The following is a 27,157-nucleotide window of genomic DNA, read 5'->3' on the forward strand; positions in this document are numbered from 1 at the left end:
ACCGCGCTCCCCGCCGGGAATTGTAGTTTGCGTAAGGGGCCTCCCCCGCTCTTCCCGTCCAGCCTACAGACCAGAAACTACATCTCCCAGAAGCCCGCGGGACAGACCCGGGAGAACTACTATTCCCAGGAGATACCCCGGAGGCGCGCACGCTCGCTTGTTGCCCTCCTGTTGGGGGCGGAGTCAGGTCGGGCGGAGTTGGGTTCTCCTCTCCACGCCCCGGCTCCGTCTCCCAACTCTGCCCTGTGATTGGTGGTTAAGCCAGCCCACCCCTTCTCTATTGGTCGAGAGGCCGTCGCTCTCCCTGCCGGGGAGTCGCGTACGCCTACTTCCTCCCGGGAGGAGGGGCTCGAGTTCCGCGTCGTCGCGCAGAGCTGACTCTGGGAGGCGTTTGGGCCCAGAGAAGTGGGTTCGCCGCTTGCGCCGCATGGAGTCCGAATCGGAAAGCGGGGCCACAGCTGACACCCCTCCACTGGAGACCCTAAGCTTCCATGGTGATGAAGAGATTATCGAGGTGGTAGAACTGGATCCCGGTCCGCCGGACCCGGGTGAGAGCTGCCGATCCTCGGGCCACGGGACAGGAGGCGCTCACCACTGGCCTTTGCCCCCTGCTTCTCTCTCTCCCCACCCCACCCCCACCCCACCCCCCACCACCCCACCGGTCATTCCTACCGACCTCCTTCGCCCTTCCCCTCTCCCCCAACCCCACACTTAGTTCTCAGGCCTGGCCGGGGTGGGGGTTCCTCTGACACCTCCCCTGGCCCTTCCCCTCACACACCCCCCCTTCCCATCATTCCCTCGCTCCTCTCTTCCCACACGGTCCCTGGCCAACCCCAGGTCCACAGACCTCTCCTGTCCTCCGTCCCATACGCCCTCTCCCCCTGCCGCTTCACCCCTTCTGTCTGACCTCACCTTGCCCTCTTGCCACACGACCACCCCAGCCTCCCCACACTTCCCATCCCTCTTACCGCCTGCCGAACCCCATCTTTTAACCCTCTCCCCAAAGCAGACGATCTGGCCCAGGAGATGGAAGATGTGGACTTTGAGGAAGAGGAAGAGGAAGATGGCAATGAGGAGGGCTGGGTTCTGGAACCCCAGGAAGGGGTGGTCGGCAGCATGGAGGGCCCAGACGATAGCGAAGTCACCTTTGCATTGCACTCGGGTAGGTCTCTGAGGAGATCCATCGTAAACCCAGTCCAGGTGGGCATTTGAGCATCAGCCATCCGCTGTGTCGGGAGCATTATGAGGGACACAGCGGTGGGAAAATGCTGGCCTTGCCCTGGAGGAGCTCACAGGTAGGGGGGCAGTATGATGGAATGGAGGAGAGCTTGGCTCCTGGAGTCAGTTGAGACACTTGGGTTCAAATCCTATCCCAGCTACTCGTCTGTTTATGATCTTTATTAAAGTCTCTGGGTTTTAGTTTCCTTTTAAAAAGTTGTCACTGGTAAAAGTTCTTTTATTGTGAATTACACGTAATAGTACCTTTTGGAGCATGTTTTAGATAATCCTCTTAAATATTAGCTCTTAATAAGGAACCAGGAACATGACGCTTTCCTCACTCAGACCCCAGACTGGTGGCATCCCATGCTGAGAATTGTAAGCGCTGCACATGTACCTTTCTCTTGTCCGTGGCATCAGTGTGGGGTGGTGAAGGGAACAGCACTGAAGGGGGATCTGTCCTGGAGAAGGACTTAGAGTTCGGCAAGCTTGGGGAGGGATTTCTCCAACAACCTGATGCTTGAAACTTAGAAGAACTTGGATGCGCCCTTCTTTTCCAGGAGGAAAGAAGTGTTACTTTCGGTGGAAGGGGGTGGGCTTCCCAAAGGTCCCAAAGGACAGAATCCTGGGTGGGAGCCCTGTCTCCTTACTCATGGAGTATCTCTTGGGACAGCATCTGTGTTTTGTGTGAGCCTGGACCCCAAGACCAACACCTTGGCAGTGACAGGGGGCGAAGATGACAAAGCCTTTGTGTGGAGGCTCAGCGATGGGGAACTGCTCTTTGAGTGTGCAGGTGAGCGGGCCTGGGTGAGGTCCTGCCCCTTTGGAGGGCTTAGGGGGCTGGCCTGCAGCGGTTGTGCATCCAATAGCCATTTATGGACTCCCGTTTTGCCAGCTCTCTACTTGGCCTGAGGGCCCCAAAGAATAAAATGGTCTGTTGTGGGCATAGGGCAGGGAGGCACTGATTGGCGGAGGGAGTCAGGGAAAGGCCTGGGAGGAGGTGACGCTAGTGAAGGAGAATTGGGGCAGGAAGGAGGCTGTGAGTATTTCAGGCAGAGATGTGGAGTGGATAGAATGGGGAAGACATAGGCCTGGGGTATATACATGGTTGAGTGGGAGGCCAGCAGTGTCTCCCTTGGGGAGACATGGGGATGTTGGCTCCTGGAGCAGCTCTGAGTTTGGTTAGGACCCATCCTTTTTTTTCCCAGCTGGTCCTTTCTGGGGGCCAGATACCTGGGTCCCGTGTCCCCAGCACCAGGTACGCTGATGCTGTCTTCTCTTCCTGCCCACGCTTCTCTGCAGGCCACAAAGACTCTGTGACCTGTGCTGCTTTCAGCCACGACTCTACCCTGGTGGCCACAGGGGACATGAGTGGTCTCTTAAAAGTGTGGCAGGTGGACACCAAGGAGGAGGTCTGGTCTTTTGAAGCAGGAGATCTGGAGGTGAGATCATCAGAGTGGGATTCAACTCTGAGGGCCGGGGGAGGGGTGAGACCCTGGGGGTCCGTGCCACCTTGAGCAGACCAAGCCAGCTCTGAGCCGGTACACTCCCAGAGTACAGCAAGAATGTCTAGGCCCATTCCCTGGGGTGTCCCTGCTGACTCAGAAGCGGGGAAAACTTGGCAGAGCTCATGGGGCAGACTCCTAGGTGAGATGGGGTGAGGGGCCTCCCTCTTGAGCCTTTGTCTCTGCCCAGTGGATGGAGTGGCACTCTCGGGCACCTGTCCTACTGGCGGGCACGGCTGACGGCAACACCTGGATGTGGAAGGTCCCGAATGGTGACTGCAAGACCTTCCAGGGCCCCAACTGCCCAGCCACCTGTGGTCGAGTCCTCCCTGATGGTGAGAGCAGCTTTCCTGAGTGCAGAGAGGTGGGGACCAGGGTTACGCGTCTCCCTGGCTCCCTCCTGGGCCACCGCCAGCAAACTCTGAGGCCTGCTCTTGGGAGCACTGACCTCCCAGGCCCCAGAGCAGACAGTTCGCCCTTTCCACCCAGAACTGGGTCTTCCCTGGGGCACTGTGTGTTCCCTCACTTCCTTGCTCCCGTCCCCTCCCTCCCCTGCTGATATGTCTGAGCGTGCTATCTGTTCTTCTCTCTTCATCTCCATCTCGGGCCCTTTAGGGAAGCGAGCTGTGGTCGGCTATGAAGATGGCACCATCCGGGTTTGGGACCTGAAGCAGGGAAACTCTATCCATGTACTAAAAGGTATCTGGGGTGGGGAAAGTGTTAACCTAGGCCTTTGTGGGGCAGGGGCTGAGACCTGGGACAGGATGAAATCCGACTTATTCCTCTGCTTCATCCTAGGGACCGAGGGTCACCAAGGCCCTCTGACCTGTGTTGCCACCAACCAGGATGGCAGCCTGATCCTCACTGGCTCTGTGGACTGCCAGGCCAAGCTGGTCAGTGCCACCACCGGCAAGGTGAGTGGGACCTGGAGCCTGGCTCTGGGGCCTCCGCTTTCCGCGTCTCCTCCCCTTTGTCTCTTATTCTTCACCCAGCCTCCTTGCCCCACTGCCTTTCTTCTCTTAATAGAGGACCATGTTTCCAGGCTCTTCTCTGATCCTCTCCCCTGGCTCATAGGTGGTGGGCGTTTTCAGACCCGAGACCGTGGCCTCCCAGCCCAATCTGGGAGAAGGGGAGGAGAGCGAGTCCAACTCCGTGGAATCCTTGGGCTTTTGCAGTGTGTGAGTGTGAGCGGGGCCTCAGCCTGACACAAGAGCAGGGGGCTTGGGGGAGGGGGCCTGGGCTGGGGGCCCCGAGTCCAGGCCCCTCCACGAGCTGTCGTGTCTCCTCTGCCCAGGATGCCTCTGGCAGCTGTTGGCTACCTGGATGGGACCTTGGCCATCTATGACCTGTCTACGCAGACCCTCAGGCACCAGTGTCAGCACCAGGTACAGGCAGCCTGGAGCCATGGCCACGGCCATGGGAATCCCAGGTCTCTGGGAGCATCTGCCCCAGACCTGGCTCCTGTCTGGTCCTTCCCTATGGCCCATAGTCCCTCCCTCCTTCCTTGAGAGTTGGGAGCAGATGCCTGTCAGCTCTCCCGCCCCTGACCGCACGCCGCTTCTGCCGTACCCTGCTGCAGTCGGGCATCGTGCAGCTGCTGTGGGAGGCAGGCACCGCCGTGGTTTACACTTGCAGCCTGGATGGCATCGTGCGCCTCTGGGACGCTCGGACCGGCCGCCTGCTTACTGACTACCGGGGCCACACGGCCGAGATCCTGGACTTTGCTCTCAGCAAGTAAGTGAATTGGGCAAGGGCTGGGGTCTCTGTGTGTTTGGAAGGTGGGAATAGCCCATGGGGGGTCACAGGGTCCTTAGGGTGTAGGGGGCAGCTGGGCCCCAAGGCCTGGGCCTGCCTGTGAGGCAGGAGAGCTGGCAGGCCTGCGGGAGTCATCTTCCGTTGACCGTGCGGCCTCACATCTCATCCCCTGGGCGCAGGGGCTGGGACCCCTTCCCCCATGCGGGCGGCTCTCCTCTGATCCCCTTGCCGGTTGCTGGCTTCAGGCGTGTTCACTGGGTGTGGGTCCGCCCAGCGCCAGGCACTAGGGGTCTGGAGTTGAGGATGAGCTGCAGGAGGTCCCCAGAGGGCCCCTGGGTGGTGGGCCTGGGGTGGGCCTGAGGTCTTCCAGTCCCTCCCAGCTGTGTCTTCTGTCCACAGGGATGCCTCCCTGGTGGTGACCACGTCAGGAGACCACAAAGCAAAAGTATTTTGTGTCCAGAGGCCTGACCGCTAATGGCTGCAGCCCCTGCTTTGTGTCTGGTGTGGAGGGGACACAGAGACCCCCATCAGCAGAGGCGGTAGGGTAGGAGGGAAGAGGAGGGGACGGGCCTTGGACTCACTTTCCAACCACTTCAAACTGACTTGCCCCCTCTCTGTCCCTTTCTTCTCTTAAGAGACCCACCCCTCGGGCCCCTTCTTCCTGCCCTCTCCCTCGTAGTCCTCGCCCAGACCTGGCAGGCCCTTCAGAGGGAGGTTCAGACCTCTTTCTCTTTCACTTCCTTTGCTGGTGTGAGCCATGGGGGTGTGTATTTGTATGTGGGGAGTAGGTCTTCGAAGTTCCCGTTCTTTCCCTTCCCAAGTCTCTGGGGGCGGAAAGGAGGAAGAGATATTAGTTAACAGATTTTAAAAATGTAAATAAAATATACTTCCCAGAGACGTGTCTGTGTGGATGTCGTGGTGGCCGGACATGAGGAGGAACCAGTGAGGGGCGTGTCAGGGTGAGGCTCCCTGCCGCATCTGCTGGATCTCAAGGTGCCTCCGCTCACCCCTCAGGCAGCAGCATGCTCACCTACGGCTGCCTGCCTGTCTGGAACTGGAATCTCCCAGGATCCTCTAGGTTCTTTCCGCAGCTGCTCTCCTGCCCCTCCCTTGCTAAGATGTGGAATGAGATAACCACAGCTGGGAGCCAGGGGAGCTTTATTCAGTCAGGGTGGGGTCGTATAGGGGCAGGGTCTCCGATCCAGAGGTGCGGGGATAAGTGGAGATGGGCTTGGTGGCCAAGATGGACGGATGCTTCTAGTAGGAACGAGCAGGGGCCCCTCCCCTAGTTCAAGTCGAGGTCCATGCTGCTTTGGTTGCTGGTGTGGTAGGCGGGGCTGGGTCCAGGACTGCCCTGGGGTCTTCCCCGCAGCACCCGGAGCCACCTCTGGGCGGCCGCCCTCCAGGGGGCCGTGTAGCGCTGGTCACCCAGCCCCATGGCCACGGGCACGGCCGCCGCACTGGCGCTGCCCAGGGAGATGAGGGACAGCAGAGTTCCGGGCCCCAGCGGCGGGCGCTGCTCATAGGCCAGGACGGAGAGGAGCAGGGTGGCCACGTAGGGCCCCCAGCATAGCCCGAAGAGCAACGTGGCTCCAGCCTGTGCCCTGGCCTGCCGCCAGGTGAGGGCGCGGGCCAGGGCCGAGGGCGCGCCGCGGCACACGGCCCGCTCCAGCCGGCGGATGTCCTGCAGCTGACGGCGGGCGGTGGCCAGCACATGGACCGAGAGAAGGGCGGCAGCGCCCACGGTGGGCAGCAGGACCCCATAGACTTCGAGGTAGAGGTAGGGGGCTGGGAAGACAGCCTGGGAGCTGCAGTTGGCCCCAGGGGCCCAGTGGTTCCAGCCCAGGGCAGGCAGGCTGGCAAAGAGCAGGGGGCCAGCCCAGGTGAGGAGCAGGGCCGTCCGGGTGCTCCCGCGGGGCCGCAGAGGCCGCAGCACTGCCATGTAGCGCTCCCCGTGCACCAGCAGGAGGTTGGCAAGCAGGGAGAGGAAGGAGAAATTGGGAGCCAAGTAGAGGAAGAGGCAGGACCAGTAGCCTCGGCGGCTCTGGTTCCATAGGCCTGGCAGCACGGGCAGCGCCAGCCCGGTGAGCAGCCCGGCCAGCAGCAGGCTCAGGAAGAAGCAGCCAGCGGGTGGGCCGCGCAGGCGGTGGTCCCTGGCGATGCCCAGGGCCAGGAACAGGTTGGCAGCGACGATGAGGCTTGCCAGGGCCAGGGAGAGCCCCAGGGCCCCTGCGGGAATGGGGCTGGGCATCTCCCTGGTGCTGTTGGGTGTCATCTTGGGCCTGGGGACGGGGGAGGCCTGGAGCAGCAGCGGGCATGCCTAGACGGAAGGTGGGGCAACCGGAGTTAGGGTGGGGCTGCAGGTCACTGTCTGCTCGGCAAGGCTGCACATTAATCCAGAGGTCGCAGACCAACAGACTGTGGGCCATATCCTGTTTGCTGATACACATTTTCCCCCCAATGAATCGCCAATTAAAATTTACATAAAAATTCATATTTTGGGCTTAAATAAAATCAGGTCCTGCCTGTATGATAGCAACCAGCTGGAGTTGAGTTGTGGCTGCCTTCAGACAGCTCCCACAGTCCCCACCCAGCCCCCTCGCCCATTTCTGTTATCTGTCTGGTCCTCTCTGGGCAGCTGTGTTTATGCCTCTGTTTAGGCTGAAAAGTGGACCCACCCATCCCCAAAGCATTTTGACCATCCCTGCCTCCACCAGGTGAGGCATCTAACAAATGAGCTGACAGGATAGGATAGGGTCTGGCTGGTGTGTAGTGGTCCTCTGGCCAGCCAACAGCTGATGGCCTCCTTCGGGCTGGGGCCAGAGCCGGGACAAGGGACTCGGGGTGGGTGCTAAATGAAGGAGGGCGGTCCTTGTCTTCAGATGCTCGCAGGCTCGTGGGCACCCGCGCATTAAGAGGTGGTAGGTTGCTAAGGATTCGGGGTGCAGGTAGGGGCAGAGGGCTCACTGAGTTAGTGATGAGGCCAGGGCAGTGGGTGGCAGCAAGGGGTTGCCCGGTCCCTTGCGCCTCCCCTCCATCCGCCCTGTCACCGGTTACACCTCAGTGAGCAGCCTCCGGGTAGGACTTCCAGCCCATAAACTTGACGCGTCCCTACCTCTCTAGCAACAGGGCCTTTTCCTGGGAACTGGAGGAGGGGAGGAGTTGCTGGGAGGGGGGAGGGTTGGCAGTGAATGAGCAGATGCCGGCGGCAGAGGGCTGAAGCAAGCCCAGAGAGGGAGGAGGAGCCGCTGGGCAGGGCCTGGCCTCTCTGTGGCTCTGACCTGTCTCAGTCCTCCCATGCCCTGTCCCCACTGCCACATCATAGGGATGGGGGACAGGGGAGGGGTCCTGGGCCCTGTGGGAACTCCTGCTTCTGTCAACGGGAGCAGCCGCTGTTGCTAGGATTAAAGTCAAGAGGGAAAGGATTCCTACCTGCCCCCTCCCCCGGGTCAGAGGATTAGAGGGCCCCACGGCCACCCTGAGCGCAGGAGATGTTGCCCCTTCTATCCCCAGCTCCCCTCAGGTCCCCCCAAGCTTCTGCACCCCTTTACCCTCAGCTTCTGTTTCTTCTTCCTCAACCTCCCCCAGTGCCGTCCGCTGGGAACATCTTTGCCTCTCCAGCGTCCCTTCAGTTTCTGTTCCCCTTCATCCCTGCACTGTCAACTTTATTAAACCCCAGGAGACCTCAGAGTCCGTTACTTCAAACCTGGACTCTGGAGTCATGGGCTGGAGCTCCCAGCTCTTCGCTGGAGTGAGTCTCCCACCCTACCTCCAACAGACCAGCGAGAAAGGCAGGGTCAGCTGCCAGGGCAACTTCCCAGCAGTCTTATGGGTGTGCTGGCTGTGTGACCTGCACAAGCCGGAGGCTCTGGTGGCTCGGGCTGCGTGCAATGGCCTCTGCAAGATCTGGGGTCGAGGTCTCCAGGTGTGGCCCCGGGGGCCGGGTGGGGAAGGGGGAGAGGGGGTAGCTACTCACATGGCTGTGAGGGACAGGTGTTGCTCCCCCAGCCTGGGCTTTCCTCTGAGTGTCAGGGAGTTGCCGCAGCCAGCGCTGCAGGGCTTCTGGCGATGTCTGGTGTCCTGACCGGTGAGGGCATGGTACCTCCACTGTGCGAGGACAGCAGGGCCCCGGCTCTCCACTGCTCTCCCTGGCTCTGCCCTCGCCTGGGTTCCTGGAGGGATGGAGCTGAGGCTGGCGGGGATCAGCCTGGCCCCGCCCCTGGTGGGTGGGACCTGGCACACCCTGAGCTGCAGTACTGGGAGGCCTTCCTCCCCTTTCTCCAGTGCCCCCTCCTTACCCTCCTGTACCAGTGGCCCCCTCTCCAGCTACTGGCCATAGCTTGCCACCAAGAAGGCAGGTCACCCAGCTTGGAGCCCTCTGGCCCGCTACTGCTTAGCTAATCTGAGAAATGCATTCCAGCTAGTGAACAATGATTTAGTCTACCTTCTCCACTTCCCAGCCCATATATTTACATTTTATGGACCTTAAACCCCTGGAGTGGCCAAGCCAGCTGACAGCGCATTCAATTCTGCCAGTCCGCATAGTGGTGTGTGTCTGATGGTGGTGGTGGTGGTGGGGGGGGATGTTTGGAATATGAGAATCTTCACTGCCCGCCCTTCCTATCACCTGGTAGGGAATTTCAGCTTATAAAGCCAGGCTTGCCTTCCAGAATCTGGGGTCATTCCATACTTTTCTCAACTACTTTGTGAGTCAAGTTCTGGGCTCTGAGGCACAAATAGCTCTGGGGTTGTGACTTGGGGCAAGCTACCTCTGGGCCTCAATTTTCTCACCTGTAAAATGGAAACAAGGAAAACCACCTGTCACTGTTGTTGTGGGGAATACCATGGGATAACATGTAACTGCGTACATCCCAGTACCTGACACCTAATGGGGGAGGGTTCTCAACCAGTGATTCCCTTCCTCCCTCCTCCATGACGACTAAGAGGCATGAGCCAGTGCTGGAATCCGAAAGCCTGGGTTTAAATCTCAGAATCCTTTTTGGATCCTATTCTTTGGCTGTTTAAACGAGTAAATTATTAAAGTTCTCTTACTTTAATTTCCTCATCTGCAAAATGGGGCTCATATTGTATTCACCTCTTGTGAGACTATATGAGAAAATGTGTGGGGGACTTTGGCAGTCTAGCGGTTAAGACTCTGCGCTTCCACTGCCGGGGACACAGGTTGGATCCCTCGCCGTTGGGATCCTGCATGCTGCCCGGTGCAGCCAAAAAAAAAAAAAAAAGGGTGTGATAAGGACTTGGGTCAGTGCTCGGCACAGAAGCACACAATGAAAGGGATTTCTGGCCTTCTCTGCACATCCCTTCCCTCCAGCCACCTGTCCCCTCTAAGAATTCCATTGAGAAAGGCTGATAGAGAGCCTGTGCAAAGCAAGAGGGGAATGACACTTTCACTCCACAGGGAAACACAAGAAACTAGGCAGAGTGAGAGGAAGGGCAAGTTCAAGGCTAGGAAGCCCCAATTTCCAGCTTGTGTCAAGTGACGCTTTGGGGTGAGGGAGACAAGCAGTTACACTCTCTTGAGGCCTGAAGTGGGAGGGAACAGGCTAAAACTGCAGCGAGAAAGCTGGAGGTTAGACATTAGGAAAACACTCCTTGTAGACGGAGCAAGGGTTTTTCTGTGCTCTCTCGGTGAGACCTGGGCCTGAAGGCCTGAGAGGTCTAGCTCTGCCAACCCTGCACAGCAGTCAGGAGTCCTGGAGAGAAGGACCTCTCTTGGGACAAAAACTGGGAAGAGGAAAGCACCCAGCCTCAAACCCATCCTCAAGGGAGCTGGTGGGTGGGAGGATGCTGCATTCCAGTGGACGCTCTCGGCCCCATGCTATCTGGCGGTGCAGAAGTCAGAGGCTCTGGGAGAGTTCACCCTGGGGCCTTGACAGAAGTGGGAGTGGGGCCTCTCATGTTGGATTGCCAGGAATAAACAGACCTCCTTCTGTTCCCAGCCCTGGCCTCCTCCCTGCAGGATCTAAGATGTCTGTGTTTCTTCTTCGCTACTCTGTCTAAACACTGTGTGGGATGACGTGTAAAGGAGAACAAGTTCGGGAGCCAGAGCCGGGGAGCCTGGGTTCTGTCCTCAGCTCAGCCCTGTTTCCTCCTTATTGGATCATTTAGTTCCTCTCTGTTCCATCAGTCCCTGGGACTGACTTATCCCCAGCCTTCTCTCCTTCGCCCACAAGAGGGCTCTGGTGCAGACAGTTTGCAGATGCTCCATCCAGCGGATCTGTGGGCCCTAGAGTTCCCCACCTCAGTCCCCGTTCTCCTCTCACGTAGAGCCTGTATCATGGTGTCCAATCTGGACTGTGGCAGGAGATCCACCTGGGTCTCCTTCGTGCACCCCATTCTCCTGGAAATTTTTCTGTCGGCCCTGGGTGGCTCCCCATAGGCTCCGGCTGATGAGCCCTTGGGAGCCTCTGAAGGGCTCTGGGGACAGTCCTGTGACCAAGTCTGGCCAGGATCCTGGCTTCAGGAAGACTTTAAAGTCAGCTATATGGGCAGAGGAAACTCTGGTCCTTCCTGTCAGGGCTAAACGACAGATTCTTCAAGCCTCCCTCGGAGTCACACAAACTGCAGTGCTTTTAGCAATCCCCAGAAGGGGGAAGCATTGAATTCAAAATGGCCCCCAGAGCTGACCCAGGCTTTGGTCTTAGGTCTCTGTAGCTGCTGGGACGAGGGTCCCTCAGGCCTACTGCGAATGAGACTGAAGGGAACTAAAATGGTAACTGTCAAGTATCAGCTCTGGGTAGAAGGGCTGACGCAGCAGCTGGCATTACTTCCTCTTCCTGGCTTCAACTTCATGTCCTCTGGTTCCACACCTCCACTTCCTGTTTCAGTCTTATTTGCTTTTCCATCAAGCTCCTGGTTCTTAGCTTGCCCAGGTCGCACTTTATCCAGAGTTGGAGCTTCCCACTAACACCCTTCTCACCCCACGCGGCAGTTTGAGGGCCACCAAACAGTGAAAAATTATCACCGTTTTTGGTGAGGACCTGAAAAACCTCAATGCAGAGTGACCTTGGTTTATGCTGGACTTGGCTTCTCAGCAGTCCTGCCACTCTGATCCTCTTACGAGTACAAGAATGTAACTAAGATTTATTAGACGGTGTTATCAATGACAATTATAGGCATTATAAATGCCTACAATGCGATAGGCACTTACTATCTGTTCTCTATTCCTTTTTAAGAGCCCTGTGAAATAGTTGGTGTCATGTCCAAAGATGAGGCCATCGGGGCTCAGATTAAGAAATTTACCCAGTCACATGGCTATTAAGTGGTGGAACATGGATTCAAACCCAGGTCTGTCTTAAACACTGCTTCCACCCCTCCAGCTTATATCCCAGCTCATCTATACCTCCCAGGTATGGACCTTCAGGGTAAGGCAGCAAATTAGCAGCAATTGAGACTAGATCCCGTTTTTCGTCACCCACATCCTCTCAGCATGCTGACCCTCGGCTTGAGACCTCCCTCCTCCTACAATTCTATGGGCTTTGGCTGAAGTTACAGTGTGCCTTTGTCCACAAAGGGGACAGAGGGTCCTTGAGAAAGAGTTAACTGTGCCCTGGAAACAGATGAAGACAAAGGAGCATGTCTGGAGAGGGGTGTTCACCAGCATGGGTTTTTATGCTGACAAAGTCTTGGAATTAAGACAATTCCTTAGGGTTTATTAAAAAATATTTAATGCCTCTTTTTCTCCTAACTCCGTATTTTCTAAGCAACTCTGGTTTTGCCATTTACAGCACTTTTCAGAAGTCTGATCGCCATTATTGGCAAAATACAGTGAGTTCCAACTTACTAAGGAGTTATGTTCTAAAGTCAGCAGGAGAGCAAAAATAACTTCTGGCCAAAATTACCCTTGCAAACCCCTTCAATAGCTCCTGGGGTACAGAACACATCTACGTCACTGTCTCTCAATAGATCTAATTTGGCCCAGTTTTCCATCCACCAGAAGTAGGTGATGAGGCGCCACATCCCAGGAAAACACTGGGAAGACTCGATGTGAACTCTCTCCACTGAGTCATGCAGCCCCACCAAGCGGACAGCACTCTCCCGGACACATATTTGTTGAGGGGATGGGAACGTAACTGATCCTGAGTAAAACGAAGCCAGGATAACTAAATGACCTGTTGCTTTTAAATCTGATCATGACCCACAGTAAAAAGACATTTTTACAATCTAGTCAACATGTCTATAACTAAATCAGTACTTACCCTTAATAGGAGTGACGCCTTCTGATTAGTATATATATAGTATTCTATTTTTAAAAAACGCTGATGAAGTCACACGTGAAAAAAAATGCACGGAAGACACAACACACACACACAAATGAGTGTATGCAAAACTGGTGAAGTCTGAGCAAGGCTGGGATTGTGTCAGTGTCAACTTCCTGGCTGTGATATTGCACTACAGAATTTCTATACTATTTCTTACAACTGCAGTGAATGTACAATTATCTCACAATAGTGTAGGAAATAAAAATGTCAGGACATTTCACAATTCATTAACAGTCTCAAACCAGTTTGAAACACACTGAACTAGATGGAGACAAAAGGGAAAGCAAGAAGGTAGAAACCATTAGGGTCACCCTTAGACCGTTTTAGGTGCCCCTAAAGTTCTTTTCTTCACCAAGCCAACTTTCTGAACCAATTGTATTTTAGGGATCAGTGGGGACAGCAGGATACCTTGCTAGGCTCTGTCCTGTTTATTAGGTAAGCATCTCCCACAGTGAGTTTTGTGGAATGCCAGGCTACTGGGCTCTTGTGTGAGAAAGAAACTGTGCCCAGTTGTTTGCATTAGACCCACAATGACCTGCAGAACCACACACACCATGAAACACATTTGGGGAAACGTTATACATTATTCAAGATAAAAGACTTCACCAGAAAACACATTATAAAGTGCCTGTCACTGTCCTGCAAGCTTCTTGGCCACAGCCAAGACTTAGTAACCAAGCTTTACAGTGAGCATGTTTAAGTTTACCCAGAAATGCCAACTAAGAGCTTACCAGTGAGCCATTCTCTCCTCTACAGGGAGGCTGGCGGGGGGTGGGGTGGGGAGGGGCCTCCGGAACCTAAGCTTTTCCAGTGCAGGTTTGCAGGTTCAAGGGCAGTACTGGTGCACACTTCATCCCTCCTCCTCTCTTGTTTGGACTCACAGTCCAGAAACCCAGTGAATTCTCATGTAAGATAGAAAGATTTTCTTTATTAATGACCCCAACCGTGTTTCTTTAGATACAGGAGTTCTGAACTCAAATACTTAGGAGAAAACAAGTTAAGATTGCATTATCCTGCAACTCATTACCAGTAACATACTGCAAAGCAAAACAGCTTGGAAAAGAGGGGGAGGAGAAGGGGAGTGAGGGAGGGAAGATAAAGAAAAGGAATTAAGTTGATCAAGTGGAATTCGTTTTTTTCCTTTAAATTCTTGGGAACCATGAAGTCCTTGCAAGCACAGCTCGTTTTTGCAGATTATTTTCCAAACGTGTACAAAATGGAACCAAAACGGAGAATCCCTTAAGAACCTGAAGAGGTGCAACATTAAAAGCTACGATTATCCAGTAGCAAGTGTTCCAGCCTTCAGCTGCCAGCCGCTTCCTCTTCCTGTTCCCAAGAGTTAGCGGGATGAAAACGTCTTCCCCCTTCAAAAGCAGAGAGTAAGTGTGAAGGCTGGTTTCTGTTCACCTTTCCGTCCACCTCATGCTCTGGGCTAGGAATGGGGTCCCGGAAGAGACAGCAAACACGAGGTGGTAAGGTTCCTCAGGCAGAGCTATGTAGGAATTCCAGGCACGGGCTAAGGTCCAGCTTTCACAGAAATGTCTCATCATCTCTTCCTCCCTATTGAATATTTTGGGGTACCAAGTAATACCTGTGCTAGTAAGCCCACGAGGACAGTAAATGTACCAAGTTAGACAGGAGAATCACCTGCCCACAATTTCTGGATGGCCTAGACCTATCTGCATTTCAGACTGGGCTCAATCCTCTAACGAGTAAAGAATTCAGGGTCTTCCTACACAGTTTATGCCTATTCGGGCTAGCAGACAGCAGTTCCTTAAATCTTTCACCACGGGGGCAGGATGTTCAAAGAAGCAACCCTCCAAACTTCCAAGGTTAAAGGTGCTTCGTGCTGTCATGTGGTGACTACACTCAGCCACAGAACACTTGCTTGACTTAAGGTTCCTGAACTGGGGTGTCCTGTTCCACCCAGTTTTTCCCCAGAATAGCCAACTTTGGGAACAGGCTGGTTCCCAAAGATAGAGGGTGTGCATTTGGTAAAGCATCCTGGAAGCTAGAGCTGAGAACTATGGGAAACTGAGGCAAAAATACAGGGGCTAAAACTTTCCTGCCCTGAATGTGTCATCCAACCCAAAATGAAACTAAAATATTTTGTTATCCATTCCCCAATAAAAAGCTCACGTGTATTCAATTCAGGCAGAGCTCTGTGGGGTGCTGACGGTTGGCTTCTGATCATAGCAGACCCGCCACGCGCCTTCATGCTGCTCTGGGTTCTGAAACCTCACACAGCAGGGCAGGGGTCCCGGCTTCTTCTGCCCACCCTTGGGAACACGATCTGGTTTTCAGGGTGGATGCAGTTGTTTACCTCACCCTTCTCCTTTCTGGGGCCCACCTCTGCCAATGACATCACCGGACAGAAAAAGGCAAAGCTGTTCCTCGTAAGTTCCAGGAAGGAGGTTTAGGGACAGTTTGCTCATTTCACGGATTCATCTTTTCCCAGTCCCCCATCAGGACAGGGAATTGTCCCTGCCCTCTGTCCACTGCACTCGCTTTGCAATGACCCCCCACGACCGCCTGCTGGCTGCGTTGGCAGGGGAGAAGCCGTGCAGGGAGACACTGGGTGGTGGCCGCCGGGTGGGCCCTTCTCCTGAATGGACAAGGCAGTTACAGGGCTGACGGTGACACAGCAGCTCATGATGTCCAGCCTTCCTGTTCGGTGGGCGACAGGCTGGCCAGGTCAGGTTGCCTTCTGCTGGCTCACCTCCTGGCCTCTACTGAACTGCCTGTCTCTTCACTGGGCCCTGAAAGTGGCACAGAATTGGCTGCCTCACACTCAAGGTCACCAAAGTGGTGTGAGTGAGAGAAGCAAGCAGGGAAAGGGGGACCTGTAAACTCCAGGACGGAGGCAAGGCTCTGCAGGGCAGCGAGAGCGTGCGTCCCCCGGGGCATACCCCCTGCTGCCTCCCCACCTTGGGAGTTCTGCCTATTTTAGGGTATGCCACGAAGCTGGCATCTGTGGCCGTGCCACGGTAGAAGGAGTGATACTGCCACGGCACGTGGGCACCTCTCTCTAGGCAGAGGATTGAGCTGTGGACTGAACACTCCGCTGGCTCTGGGCAGTGGGAGGAGCTACTATAGAGAAAGGCCTTTGGTACCAATTTCCTAACGAAGAGACAGGCAGCCTCTAAAGCCTGAAGAAGGCAGGGGCGACTTAACTTGTTCTGTGTAAATGTCTGAAGTTAAAAACCCTCTGCTCAGGCAAGCAAGAGTCTGGCACCTCTCTCATCCTGTTGAATGGCAGCAGAAGCTAGCTTGGCAGAAGAGGCCAGGGGAAGGAGCCTGAAGCCCTAGGCACATCATACCTACTGAAGGTTCCCCCCAAGATTACGGGGTGCTGGCAAATGCACTGGCTGTGAGGGTTGTGGGCAGGCTTAGTTCACCTCAAGATTTTTAGCTCAGTGGGCACAAAAGACAGCAGACCAGCACTTATTACCCTACCTGGAGAACAGGACTGCCTAAACTTCACCAGAGGGGGACCCAAGATCTGGCACCTGGCACAGACCCAAATCCCCAGGCCTCAGACCATGCTGGCCTCCTGCATGTAGAGCCTCACACCATTTAGGGCTCTCATCATCTCCATCCCTGATAAAGGTAACTTCCTCTCCATGCAAAATTCCTTCCGCGAAGTGGACCAGGAAAAAGAACACTTAGGGGTGGTTCCAGGCCTATTTACTCAACTAAATGTCCTTAAGCAAATTACTTCATTTCTCCAAGAAGACCCTGAGAAGGACAAGACTGGCCCCTCAACTCAGGCCCAAAGAGAACACAGCTGATGTCAGTAAAAAGGTCCCTCTGTATTTTATCCTAGCTGCCACTCTCCTCGCTCATAAAGATGTAGAAACAAGGAAACCCACTGAGAAGCGAAAACCTGTGTGTCCCATCTTTAGTCTGCTGGGCAGCTACAGGCCCAACCCTGCCTGCCTCACATGCAGCTACTGCCCAGACACCTGGGCCACCGACACCACTACCTCCTTCTTGGTGAGCTTAGGAGAGGAAGGTGGTCCTTCTGCAGGACGGTGTGACTCACGTGATTGTTTTCATTTCTTTTTTCTCAGCATCTGGGCGTGCACGATTCAGCACCTTGAGGAAGTCAGATGTTTTTGCCCGCATACGTGTGTGAATATAGGCCTGGAGGCAAACACAATGGGTACTGAAGCAGAGTCATCTTCTAGAAAGACAGCTTTGCTCTAATTAGCAGAAATTATCAGGAAGGTCTGGGAATATGCACCCTAGGGTTGACACAGGGCCATGCAAGGAAGCATATATTCACCTCTCTGCTATGGGGAGGGGTGAGTGAGAGATGGAGAAAGGCCATGACTTCTTGAAGCCTCTAGAACCACCTACAAGAGGTCATAGCAAGAGCCTGGACTACAGAGATGACTTTCTACGGCATCAGCTCTGGTGGAGAGAGTGGCCCAGAGCACAGGACACTGAGGCGCTGCAGCTGCTCTCACTCACCTTTGAGCACTTGATGTGGTAGTGCAGGTAGTCCCGGAACGTGTGGATCAGGTTGATGGTGTTGTCTCGAGCACTGGCGTTGGTGTGGCGAGGGAACAGCACTGGGCGGCGGTGGGGGAGGGGGATAGGCAAGGCGTCAGGGTCTAATAACACCAACGCCAAAGGGCGGGACGACCAGCAGCCTACAGTCAGCTCCATCTCTCCCTCCTTAAGGACCGTCCACTCATTTCATTATGCCTGGGCTTTGTCAGGGTTTCCTGCCAGTGAGTGCAAATGGAGGCGATCATGGTCGAAAACCAGAGCTCCTCAGGGAAAGGGTTTGGCCCTGGCATTCATTCCAGGTCTGGATTCTCTGGCTGTGCACTGTGAAATCTACTCCGTCTGCCACACACCTATGAGCTCCTGCCTCTGCAGCTCAGCAGTCTCTCTGGAGGATGACACTACTGGCTACCTGGGTGGACTGTGGAGCAATCAGGATTAGAGAACAAAGCCTGACTGTCCTAGGTCCTTGGTGCTGAAGCAGAGTAAGTTTTCAGATAGACTAGATCCACAGAGGGTCATGTAGTCTGTGGTGAAAACCAAACAGCAAGGGAGAAGGAGCTGAGCGCTCTTGATGAGGATGGGCAGGAGAAGCTGCTTGGGCTGGGGGCTGAGAAAAGCCCCCCTGCCGCCAATCCCCTGAAGCCCTGTGCAGTCACTCAGCCCTGCGCCTGGGCCGACCCGCACACCTCTCCTTCTGGCTCCCTGGAGCTCTCTCTATCTTCTGCACCCACTCTACTCAGTGGTCCCACCATAAGTAAAATCCTCAAGTATAAAGATTTGTTGAAATGAAAAGGAATGCCTCATAAGAAAGGGTGGGACCCCTTTGTCAGCTTGCCCTGAGAGAAAAGAGCACCAGGCCAGGAGATAACTACATTGCAAAGGTGCTGAGATGCTAGTGACTGTAAGTTTACCATCAGTTTAGGTACCATAAAGAGAGATGCTGCCAAATTAAACTGTGGCAGGCTGCGAATTGTGAGCTGTGTGCCAAACTCAGAGAGTAACGTGAAAAAACAATGTACCTTAGATTTAATGAAACCTGGTAAATCAACTCGCTCATCTTCGGTAAGCTGGTGCACCTTCAGCACTGAGGTGAATTAAAGAAAACTCCAGAAAGGGGGACATTTTAGTGGCATCTGGGGCAGTGGGTGAACAAGCTGCGGTTCTAAACCGTCAGCTATAATGATGAGCCAGCTCACTAGGCTGAAGCAACTGTAACAGGGGAGCACGTGAATTTTTTCAGGGGGAAAGTGGAGTAAGTGAATCATGGCTGGAGCTCTGGTCTAAATCAGCAAAAAACCAAGAAACGCCAAAGGACACAGTATGCCCACCCAGCTGCTTAGCAATGCTTATATGGCCCTAACTCTTCACACTTGATATCACAGGCTACACTTTTTTCCTTAGGACTTAGGAAAAACAGGGAAAAAAGGAAAATGATTACTGTATAAAAATAGCACTCGACTTGTACTAGCGTCCGTGGCAGGCCTCCTACAGTCATGGCAGCGGCAACAGGAACGATCGATATGCCTGCTTTCGCCCCCACCCCCCTTAACCACTTCAGCTGCAGTATGAACCCATCAAGGTGCGCAAACGCGTCAACCCGCCCCACTCACCGAAGGTAATGTAGCCGATGTTGTCGCCCACGGCGGCATCGGTGTCTTTCAGCTCGAGAGGAGGTTCCCTGTGGCTAAAGAGGACCTGTGGGGCTGTGTGGCTGGCTCTGCGTCCTTCTTTGAACTCCTGCCAGGATGAAGCAAAAAGCAACCAGAAGAGAATGTGGTGTGAGATGAACGGCAACTTACGCTCCAGGGTGTGCCCTATGGGTGTGACCTCTGAGCCCTCTGACCAGCAGAGGCTAATAATAACCTGCACCTAATGTGAAATATTACAAGTGCTGGCTGCTATCAATGCACTTCAGATTCAGAGGAGAGATCACAAAGTACTTAACAAGCCCGATCTTCAATGAGTGTGGAAAAGCACTGTTAATCCTTTTGCCTTTCTCTTGCTTTGGAAGAACATAGGTGATAAAATTACTTCTGAGACTAAACAGACAGCAAATTGCAAAGCACTGGGAGAACCAGATTACATTCAGGATAATGACTACTGCTTATTAGTCTCTTTTGATTTAACGTGACAAGAGGTTACATTTTTCAGGAAATTTAAAAAATTTCTGGGTGAATGGAACCCAAGCTTTAGCTTGATTAAGACTTCAAGTTGGGGACTTCACTGGTGGTGCAGTGGTTGAGAATCCGACTGCCAATGCAGGGGACGTGGGTTCAATCCCTGATCCAGGAAGATCCCACATGCCGCGGAGCAACTAAGCCCGTGAGCCGCAACTACAGAAGCCCGTGTGCCGCAACTACTGAGCCCGAGTGCTGCAACTACTGAAGCCCGGTGCCTAGAGCCCGTGTTCCACAACAAGAGAACCCACCACAATGAGAAGCCTGCGTACCGCAATGAAGAGTAGTCCCCACGCAACCAAAAAAAAAAAGACTTCGAGCTGAAGTCTTAACTCATTTAACCTTTGCACACAAAGCCCTTTATGAGCTGACCAATTTTTCATCCCTCCTCTCACCCCACCTCCACTTCTTCCAGTTTCATGAATACTATGCTTTCTCTGGGCTCTGAGCCTTTGCACAAGTCTTGTTTCACTGAGGTAACTTAGACCCTGTTACTGTTTAGAATTCGTCAATGAGAACTTTAGACCAAATTTAAGCCCTTCTTGGGAGAAGACAACAATGTTAAAGAAGTTGAGCAGTCTTAGAGTTCACTGAGAAAAGGAGACTGTGTGACATGAGAATTGGAAGTCCGACTTTTGACTCTCGCTCTAGAATGGCTCTAGAATGGCCGTGGATGAAATCACCACCACCCTGCGTTAAGAGCTCACCCTTGACAAAATGTATCCACCCTCACCAAACTACAGAAAAATGCCTAAGGAAGTAAAACACCAGGCCATTCCTTCCATGTTCTAATCTCCACATCTCAAGCTTTCCCAATCTATACATTCCTGTGTAAACAGACAAGTGATACAAGGAATCCCTGTCTCAACCCAGATCTGCAAGAACAGGACTAGATTTTCCAGCAATGCCAGTAAAACCACTGATTCAAATTCTCTGAGTGATGGCAGAAGGATGGAACCAAAGGCTTTCCAAGGTCTCTGAGTTTTATGAGTATACTGAAAGCATGTTATATAGCCATTTGGTCTGCAACGCTCTTCTACTGCTGCTCAGATATGACCTCTTCTATAACGTTATCTCCAATAGCCTGGGAGTAGCTGGCTGCTCTCCCCTCAGGGTTCCCAAGTCTTTTCTACAAACCTCTACTGTGATACTTTACTATTCATTAATGCATCTGGCTTCCCCACCAGGTTGTAAAAGTTCCTCAAGCCAAGGATCCTGCTTTTATTCATCTCTGTATCTAGTCCTCTGCCCTTCAAAGAGGCTGTCTAGCACATGGCTTGCTGAATGAAAGAAAGCACCTCTACCCTAGCTGACTTCAGTGTCAGTGTCAGGACACTGTAAAGGAGCAGGGACTATGTTTCCATTTGCAGGTAGGAGAATACACACTGATCAGCAAGCCTTCAGTAAATGAGGAAGGATAACACCTGAGGAGGTCTAATGCCCAGTCTGGGATCTCACCTGTTTCACCACCCTGCCTCCTGAGCTCACTGCGTGGCTTCTAAAGGTTGGTGGGAAATAAATTAACATCACTGGGTTAGGTTAGCTCCCCTTTGAATTTTGTTCCCCAAAGGAAAAATACTTGGAGAGGGAGGGAAGGATCCAAGATCATTCAAAATGGAAATTCTTAAAGCAAAGCTTGTGAGATTGCCCTTCTCTAGAAAACACCTTTCATTCTACAACTGGGTTGGGAGGTTCTCTAACTTCTGTCAGTTTTCCTCTTTAGCCTCGGGGGAGAAAACAGAACAGATAATAACTGCCCTCCAGTATTTTCTTGTGTTTAGTAAGCTTCCTGAAGGCTCCAGTTCACTGGTACACGTGGCATTCACAACCAGCTGGAGTATTTGTAAGCCTGTGGTGACTTGGCAGCATTTCAACAGTTCTGTATATGGAAAGTGATACATTTCAAACCTTTCAGACTTGGTTAACAATATACTTCTGATTTGGGGCTATCCTTTAGGCAATCTCATGTTTCTCCTTGGTTTTCTCTCTTACATAACACTTAAAAGCTAATCAACCCACCAGCCAGCAGCTCTCTTTTCCTTAGTGTCTTTGTTACATATGTATCAGCAATACTGCCTCTTTTTTCTCCCTCCAGCTGGGATGTCTTTTGAACATCACAATACTATTTCTTTCCTCCATCAAAGCACAATTGACCATAGGAAGTTTAGAATAAACCCAAATATACACAGAAATTTAGTATATGATAAAGGCAGCATCTTAAAATCAGTAGTGTAAACATGGGCTTTTAGATAATTGCTGCTGGGACCAGTGGGTGGCCACTTAGAAAAAAAGATGTATCCACCTTTCATACCATGTACCAAGAGAAACTCCACACAGGTAATAAGATTTATGTGTAAAAATATGAAACTATAAAAACACCAGGAAAATAATACAGGTAAACTTCTTTATAACCTTGCAGTAGGGAAGGAGTTTCTAACTATGACTCAAAATCTGGAAGCCATAAGAGGTTGACCAATTTAACTACGTGAAAATAAAGTTCTGCATGGGGAAAAAGCAAAACGAAACAACAACAAAAACAACTCACAAAGTCTAACGACTAACTGGAAAAAATATTTGCAATTCTTATCACAGAAAAAGGGCTAATCTCCCTAGCATATGAAGAAATTGAGAAGATCAATAACCCAACAGAAAAATGCGTAGGGTACATAAAGAGACATTTCACAGGAAAAAAGAAACAAATAGCCTGCAGCATAAAAAAAGATGTTTTGACCTTGTTCATAAGAAAAGTAGATAGCATTTTTAACCTGTCAGATTGGCAGAAATCCAAAAGTTCAACACTTTGGGGAAATGGACACTCTCATGCATTGGTGGTGGGAGGGCAAATGGCACAACTTCTATGGAGAAGAGTTTGGCAATACCCTCCAAAATTGCTCACTTTTAATCAGTGTTCCCACTTCAGGAAAATATCCTATAGATACAACCCCACATGTATACAGGTAGCAAGGGGCCTCAAAAGGGGCATCTTCACAATTGCCTAAGAGGCAAACTGCTTCTGTCTTGTCTCTGAACATGGAGAAACCAGTGGTTTCCACTTAACTTCTCTTACTTACTGAACTAACTTAAAGATCTAATAAAATAAAAAAATCCTAGCTCACCATACTCCAATGTCCAAAAGGGTAACTATTGTTTCTATTGCTTTTCACGTAATAAGCGTTGAGATGAGGATATCTACCAGATTTTCCCTGGTGCTCAGCTCATATGCCTACAAAGATAATGCCCCAAAGCCGAGCACTAGGACATCCTTATGAGTGGGGAATGGAAACTCCCTGTTTTTTTCCTTACGGCAGCAATAAGCATCCCTCTAAGTCTGCCTGCCAAATGACAAAAGCAGGGACTGTGCTCTGCCCAGGTTGGAGGTGCATGCCAGCATGAGAAGACAAAGACCCGCAGCAAGCAGATAGTGACCACAAGAACTGCAAACAGCCTCCCCAGGTCACAACACTCTGTGCTGGGCATCCACTGTTCTCCCTTCTCCTAGAAATTTAAAACAACTAGGCCCAAGACAATGATCAGATGATTTATTCTGGAGGGGAAAACCAGCCAAATAAGTCCAGCTTTCTATGGTCATTTCAAATAAATTACCTCAGCCTTTGAGTGTGGAGAGGGAGGCAGGGCAGATGGCTTCCTGAGCACTGCCTTCTCACATGGTGCCAGGCCCATCACTCACTGGAGAAACTGTCAGTGCAAAAATGCAGACTTTCTTTTTCCTTTTAGAAGTGCCCTACCACATGTACTTTGAAGGAGAGCTTAAGTTCACATGCAAAAAAGAACACACAAAATTCTCCTAAGGAACAAATCTCCAGTACACTCTCCAAGATCAGATCTGTTTAAAGTATAAAAATAAGTTAAGATGTTGTCTGGAATAAAATGGAACAAGACTGGTAAAAAAACAGCCAAATCTAAATATATAGTTCATAGCTTTTAAAATTAGCTTGTCAGTCTGGATTTAGCCCAATTTCTGAGCTACTGCGTTTAATTCCCTTGTCAATTCTGCATAGAAATGCATGAAATGCCTGCCTGAGGCTTACATTTAGGACCCAAGATATACATATCTATATCTATATATATATACATACATACACACACACTTTCATAAGTTTGAGTACTCTCAAATGCTGCGTCAATATTCCAATTTTTCTGCACAGGGACTACAAAATTAGTTTCTGATTAATAAGCTTAAGCACAAAAAGCCACTACATGGACTTCCCTGGTGGCACAGTGGTTAAGAATCCACCTGCCAAAGCAGGGGACGTGGGTTCAATCCCTGGTCCGGGAAGATCCCACATGCCACAGAGCAACTAAACCCATGTGCCACAACTACTGAGCCTGTGCTCCAGAGCCTGCGAGCCACAACTACTGAAGCCCGCACGCCTGAGCCCGTGCTCTGCAACAAGAGAAGCCACCACAATGAGAAGCCTGCGCACAGCAACAAAGAGTAGCCCCCGCTCGCCGCAACTAGAGAAAGCCCGTGTGCAGCAACAAAGACCCAACACAGCCAAAAATAAATAAATTTATAAAAAAAAAAAAACCAAAAAGCCACCACAGATGGATCAAACTGAGAATATCCTTTTTGCAGATTTCTCTAGCCACTCAGAATGGCTGCACATAAAGTATTCCCACTATATTAAGCACAGTTGTCTTTCAACCTAACCTGGCAAAAGAGATTCTGTCCCAGAATTCTTAAATCTCTTCACCCTGCTAAGGAACAGAATGAACCTACAAGTGTTTTGAAATTTAACCACTGTACTAGATTTTGAATGCTGAGCCATCTCAGAAGAAACCAGCCAGGATACCACTTCACCAATGAGCTCTCACATCCTAAAGCCAGCAACTGGTTAGCAGACAGCATGACAAAGCCACAGCGGGTGTGTTGTGTCAGACCTGAGTCCAACCGCACCAGAAATCCAATTACAAAATGTCCTGCTAAACCCCATTACTCTTCTAGTAGATGAGCTTCTTCTGAGGGAGGCACTCCCTCCATGGGGGCCTCGGTCAAACTCAGGCCCCTTCTCTTCACTGTCAGTTCGACAACTCTACCCTATTAATGCATTACCTACTACTTAAGAATTTTCTCTAGATTCCATTCTAAAAAGACTTTATTTGGGACTAAGCCAAGCCAGTAGACCTTGCTAGAAACTTGAGGAAACATAAGAGGGCAGGAAATGTGACCAAGCTTTAAATTAAAGACCCCACGGCAGGAAGGATGCTTAATATTTAGTCATTTTGTCAGTATGTTTAATACTCAATTCACCCTCTAGTCCAGTCCTGCAAAAGGGCTAAATCCACTAAGAAAAAAAATTCAGTGAGTTTGATGGGGGCTGTTTAATCAAAGGAGCTGCCAGTTCTATGCTCATGGTGTGCTTTGATGACAAGGTGCAAGTCACCAGGCCATGGCTCCCCCCCAAGATGTCTGCTCCATACCTGCATGAACACCTTTCCAATGACCACATCGTCGTCATCCTTAAACACTGTGCTGAAGACTACTGTGACTCTGTCCTTTTTAGACTCAACATACCTGAGGGAAACAAAACCCATGAGAGTGAGTACAGAACCAGAACAGGGTTTTGTCAAGAACTTGCTCTACAAGTGAAGTAGGAGGGTAAAGTCACGAATCTGTTAATTCATAAAACAAGGTGGCCAACAAAGTCAGTATAATAAATGCATGCCAAAATAAATAAATAAATAAATAAATAAATGCATGGCCTATGTGAGGCAAGAGATGAAAATCTCCCAAAGTGGATGTTATTAACTTGTCTACATGCTCCGACATGGAATCTAGAGTTAGTGATTCCCAGAATTCCACTTTAAAGAATGTATTCCTTTATATACTATGAGACTCATAGCATGTAAATGATCCAAGAGTTGCAACAACACAGAACCTACAGTCACCCTCTGCCTCCCGATTATCCAGCTATACTACTGAAGGGGACTCAAAATGATGGTGCCTTCAAGGAAAGCACTGGATTCTCTTTTCATCTTTTGCCAACTTTCAGTATCTGGAGACAAGAAGTGGCCTTTCCCCCTCAACACTTACATCCTGGGTTAAAAAATTTTATGAGAAAGACACTTGGGGGATTCACACAATAGAGTTTAAGGTTTGACTTAGCTGAATGACTTTCAGTAAGCATGCGTGACAGCCACACCAGGCTTCAGGACCAAATTCTATACTCACATGGTCTCATCATCCCTATAATGGATAACTGCCCTGTTCTCTCCTTCCTTGCCCTCTTCTTGGAATTGGAAATATTTCTCAAAGACAGAGGCAAAACAGTTTCGTTTCAACATGCCAGCCTGATGCACGATGGAATCCTTGGATGCAGGCAGATTTTCAAGGTCATATAGCAAAGAGACATTGTATCCTGGAGGGGAAAAAAAAAACACCCAACAATTATATTAAAAAAAACTTTACAGGTTCTAATGACATTTTATTTTGTCTCAATGTCTATACTTTTAACTCAGGTAGAAAGCTGTCCATTCCCATTTACTTCAAAGGGCAAATGAGATGAAATAAAAAATCTTAATTCTTGCAGAATTACTGTAAATATATATACAGCTAATTAACAGATAATATCAAAAATTTGAATCAATATCAAAGATGACTGATTACAAATAAGGAATGGGAGGAAGTCATAATCCTGGAACTTTCATTAGAAATTTAATGTTCCAGACACAGCTGTGAAGGGGGCTGAAGATGCTATCAAGCTATAATATGAGTTACATATTTTCCTCTGAGGTTTAACATGCCAAGTGCCAACACGGCCAGCAGTTGGGTTGCTTTTTGATAATAAAATATACCCGCTTACATGCTATCACAAACCCTGAGGATGGAGGTAGGGAAAAAAACCTAAAAAGGGAAAAAAAAAAAGGGTACATATACCTCCCCAATAGATTTGTGTACCCTGTAAAATTTTCAAGGTGCTTAAAAATATTTGACTTCATTTTATCTCCATAAGAATTCTTTGGGGACTTCCCTGGTGGTGCAGTAGTTAAGAATCCGCCTGCCAATGCAGGGGACACGGGTTCGAGTCCTGGTCCGGGAAGATCTCACATGCCGCAGAGCAACTAAGCCTGTGCGCCACAACTGAGCCTGCGCTCTACAGCCCGCAAGCCAAAACTACTGAGTCTGCGTGTCGCAACTATTGAAGCCCGCGCGTCTAGAGCCTGTGCTCCACAAGAGAAGCCACTGCAATGAGAAGCTCTCACACTGCAACGAAGAGTAGCCCCCTCTCGCCACAACTAGAGAAAGCCTGCGTGCAGCAACGAAGACCCAACGCAGCCAAAAATAAATAAATAAAATTAAAAAAAAAAAAAAGAATTATTCGAAATAGGTAGGCCAGAATATGGTTATTCTCATTTTAGAGGGAAAAAGTGGTTCAAAGAAGCAAAGTGCCAGGCCAAATGCAGCATGATATAAAGGTGGAGGCAACTCTTTCTTGAGCTGAACAAAAACTGGGTCCAAATCCTGGCGTTGACACTTCTGGCCTTGGACAAATTGCCTAACTTCTACAATTCCTGCATCTGTTAAAAAAAAGGGTGGTGAGTTGGGGAAGGCTGCTGGGAGAATTAAAAGAACACACAGTATTTAAAGTGCCTGGAACATAGCAGGTCATCAATAAACGGGGCAGTACAGAGACTGAAGTCCGAGTGTACTGACCACTACACTATTGTGCCTCCTTTATAG

General features: G+C 51.1%; 3 protein-coding genes across 7 annotated transcripts in view; 1 reads left to right on the top strand and 2 right to left on the bottom strand.

Moving 5' to 3' along the window:
• The first annotated feature begins 348 nt into the window (after positions 1–348).
• Positions 349–5,375, top strand: AAMP (angio associated migratory cell protein). Of its 3 annotated transcripts, none has more exons than XM_032636927.1 (11): positions 349–548; positions 1,007–1,162; positions 1,892–2,011; positions 2,521–2,660; positions 2,914–3,058; positions 3,339–3,422; positions 3,522–3,637; positions 3,798–3,901; positions 4,018–4,108; positions 4,233–4,457; positions 4,878–5,375. In XM_032636927.1, the coding sequence occupies exons 1-10, from the start codon at positions 428–430 to the stop codon at positions 4,410–4,412; spliced, it is 1,257 nt and encodes a 418-aa protein (XP_032492818.1). In that variant the 5' UTR covers positions 349–427; the 3' UTR covers positions 4,413–4,457; positions 4,878–5,375. The 3 variants fall into 3 exon arrangements, with proteins under 3 accessions (XP_032492818.1, XP_032492816.1, XP_032492817.1); XM_032636925.1 differs by having other exon boundaries at positions 351–548; positions 4,303–4,457; XM_032636926.1 differs by having other exon boundaries at positions 351–548; positions 1,010–1,162; positions 4,303–4,457.
• Positions 5,376–5,618: 243 nt separating this feature from the next.
• Positions 5,619–13,600, bottom strand: GPBAR1 (G protein-coupled bile acid receptor 1). Of its 2 annotated transcripts, none has more exons than XM_032636929.1 (3): positions 13,492–13,600; positions 8,455–9,269; positions 5,619–6,798 (listed from the first exon to the last, which is right to left on the bottom strand). In XM_032636929.1, the coding sequence occupies exon 3, from the start codon at positions 6,751–6,753 to the stop codon at positions 5,764–5,766; it is 990 nt and encodes a 329-aa protein (XP_032492820.1). In that variant the 5' UTR covers positions 6,754–6,798; positions 8,455–9,269; positions 13,492–13,600; the 3' UTR covers positions 5,619–5,763. The 2 variants fall into 2 exon arrangements, with proteins under 2 accessions (XP_032492820.1, XP_032492819.1); XM_032636928.1 differs by having other exon boundaries at positions 8,455–8,650; positions 13,492–13,595.
• A 68-nt stretch (positions 13,601–13,668) lies between these two features.
• The window catches only part of ARPC2 (actin related protein 2/3 complex subunit 2), a 30,083-nt gene continuing 16,594 nt past the window's right edge, over positions 13,669–27,157 (bottom strand). For both annotated transcript variants that reach the window (XM_032636938.1, XM_032636939.1), the window contains exons 6-11: positions 25,649–25,835; positions 24,898–24,991; positions 18,889–19,015; positions 17,237–17,337; positions 16,806–16,906; positions 13,669–14,124 (exon numbers count right to left, since the gene is read on the bottom strand). In XM_032636938.1, coding sequence (XP_032492829.1) covers positions 14,100–14,124; positions 16,806–16,906; positions 17,237–17,337; positions 18,889–19,015; positions 24,898–24,991; positions 25,649–25,835 — 635 coding nt within the window. In that variant the 3' untranslated portion in view covers positions 13,669–14,099. The remainder of the gene's footprint in view (positions 14,125–16,805; positions 16,907–17,236; positions 17,338–18,888; positions 19,016–24,897; positions 24,992–25,648; positions 25,836–27,157) is intronic.

This window comes from Phocoena sinus, chromosome 7 (genome assembly GCF_008692025.1).
Source record: "Phocoena sinus isolate mPhoSin1 chromosome 7, mPhoSin1.pri, whole genome shotgun sequence".
Lineage (NCBI taxonomy): Eukaryota > Metazoa > Chordata > Mammalia > Artiodactyla > Phocoenidae > Phocoena > Phocoena sinus.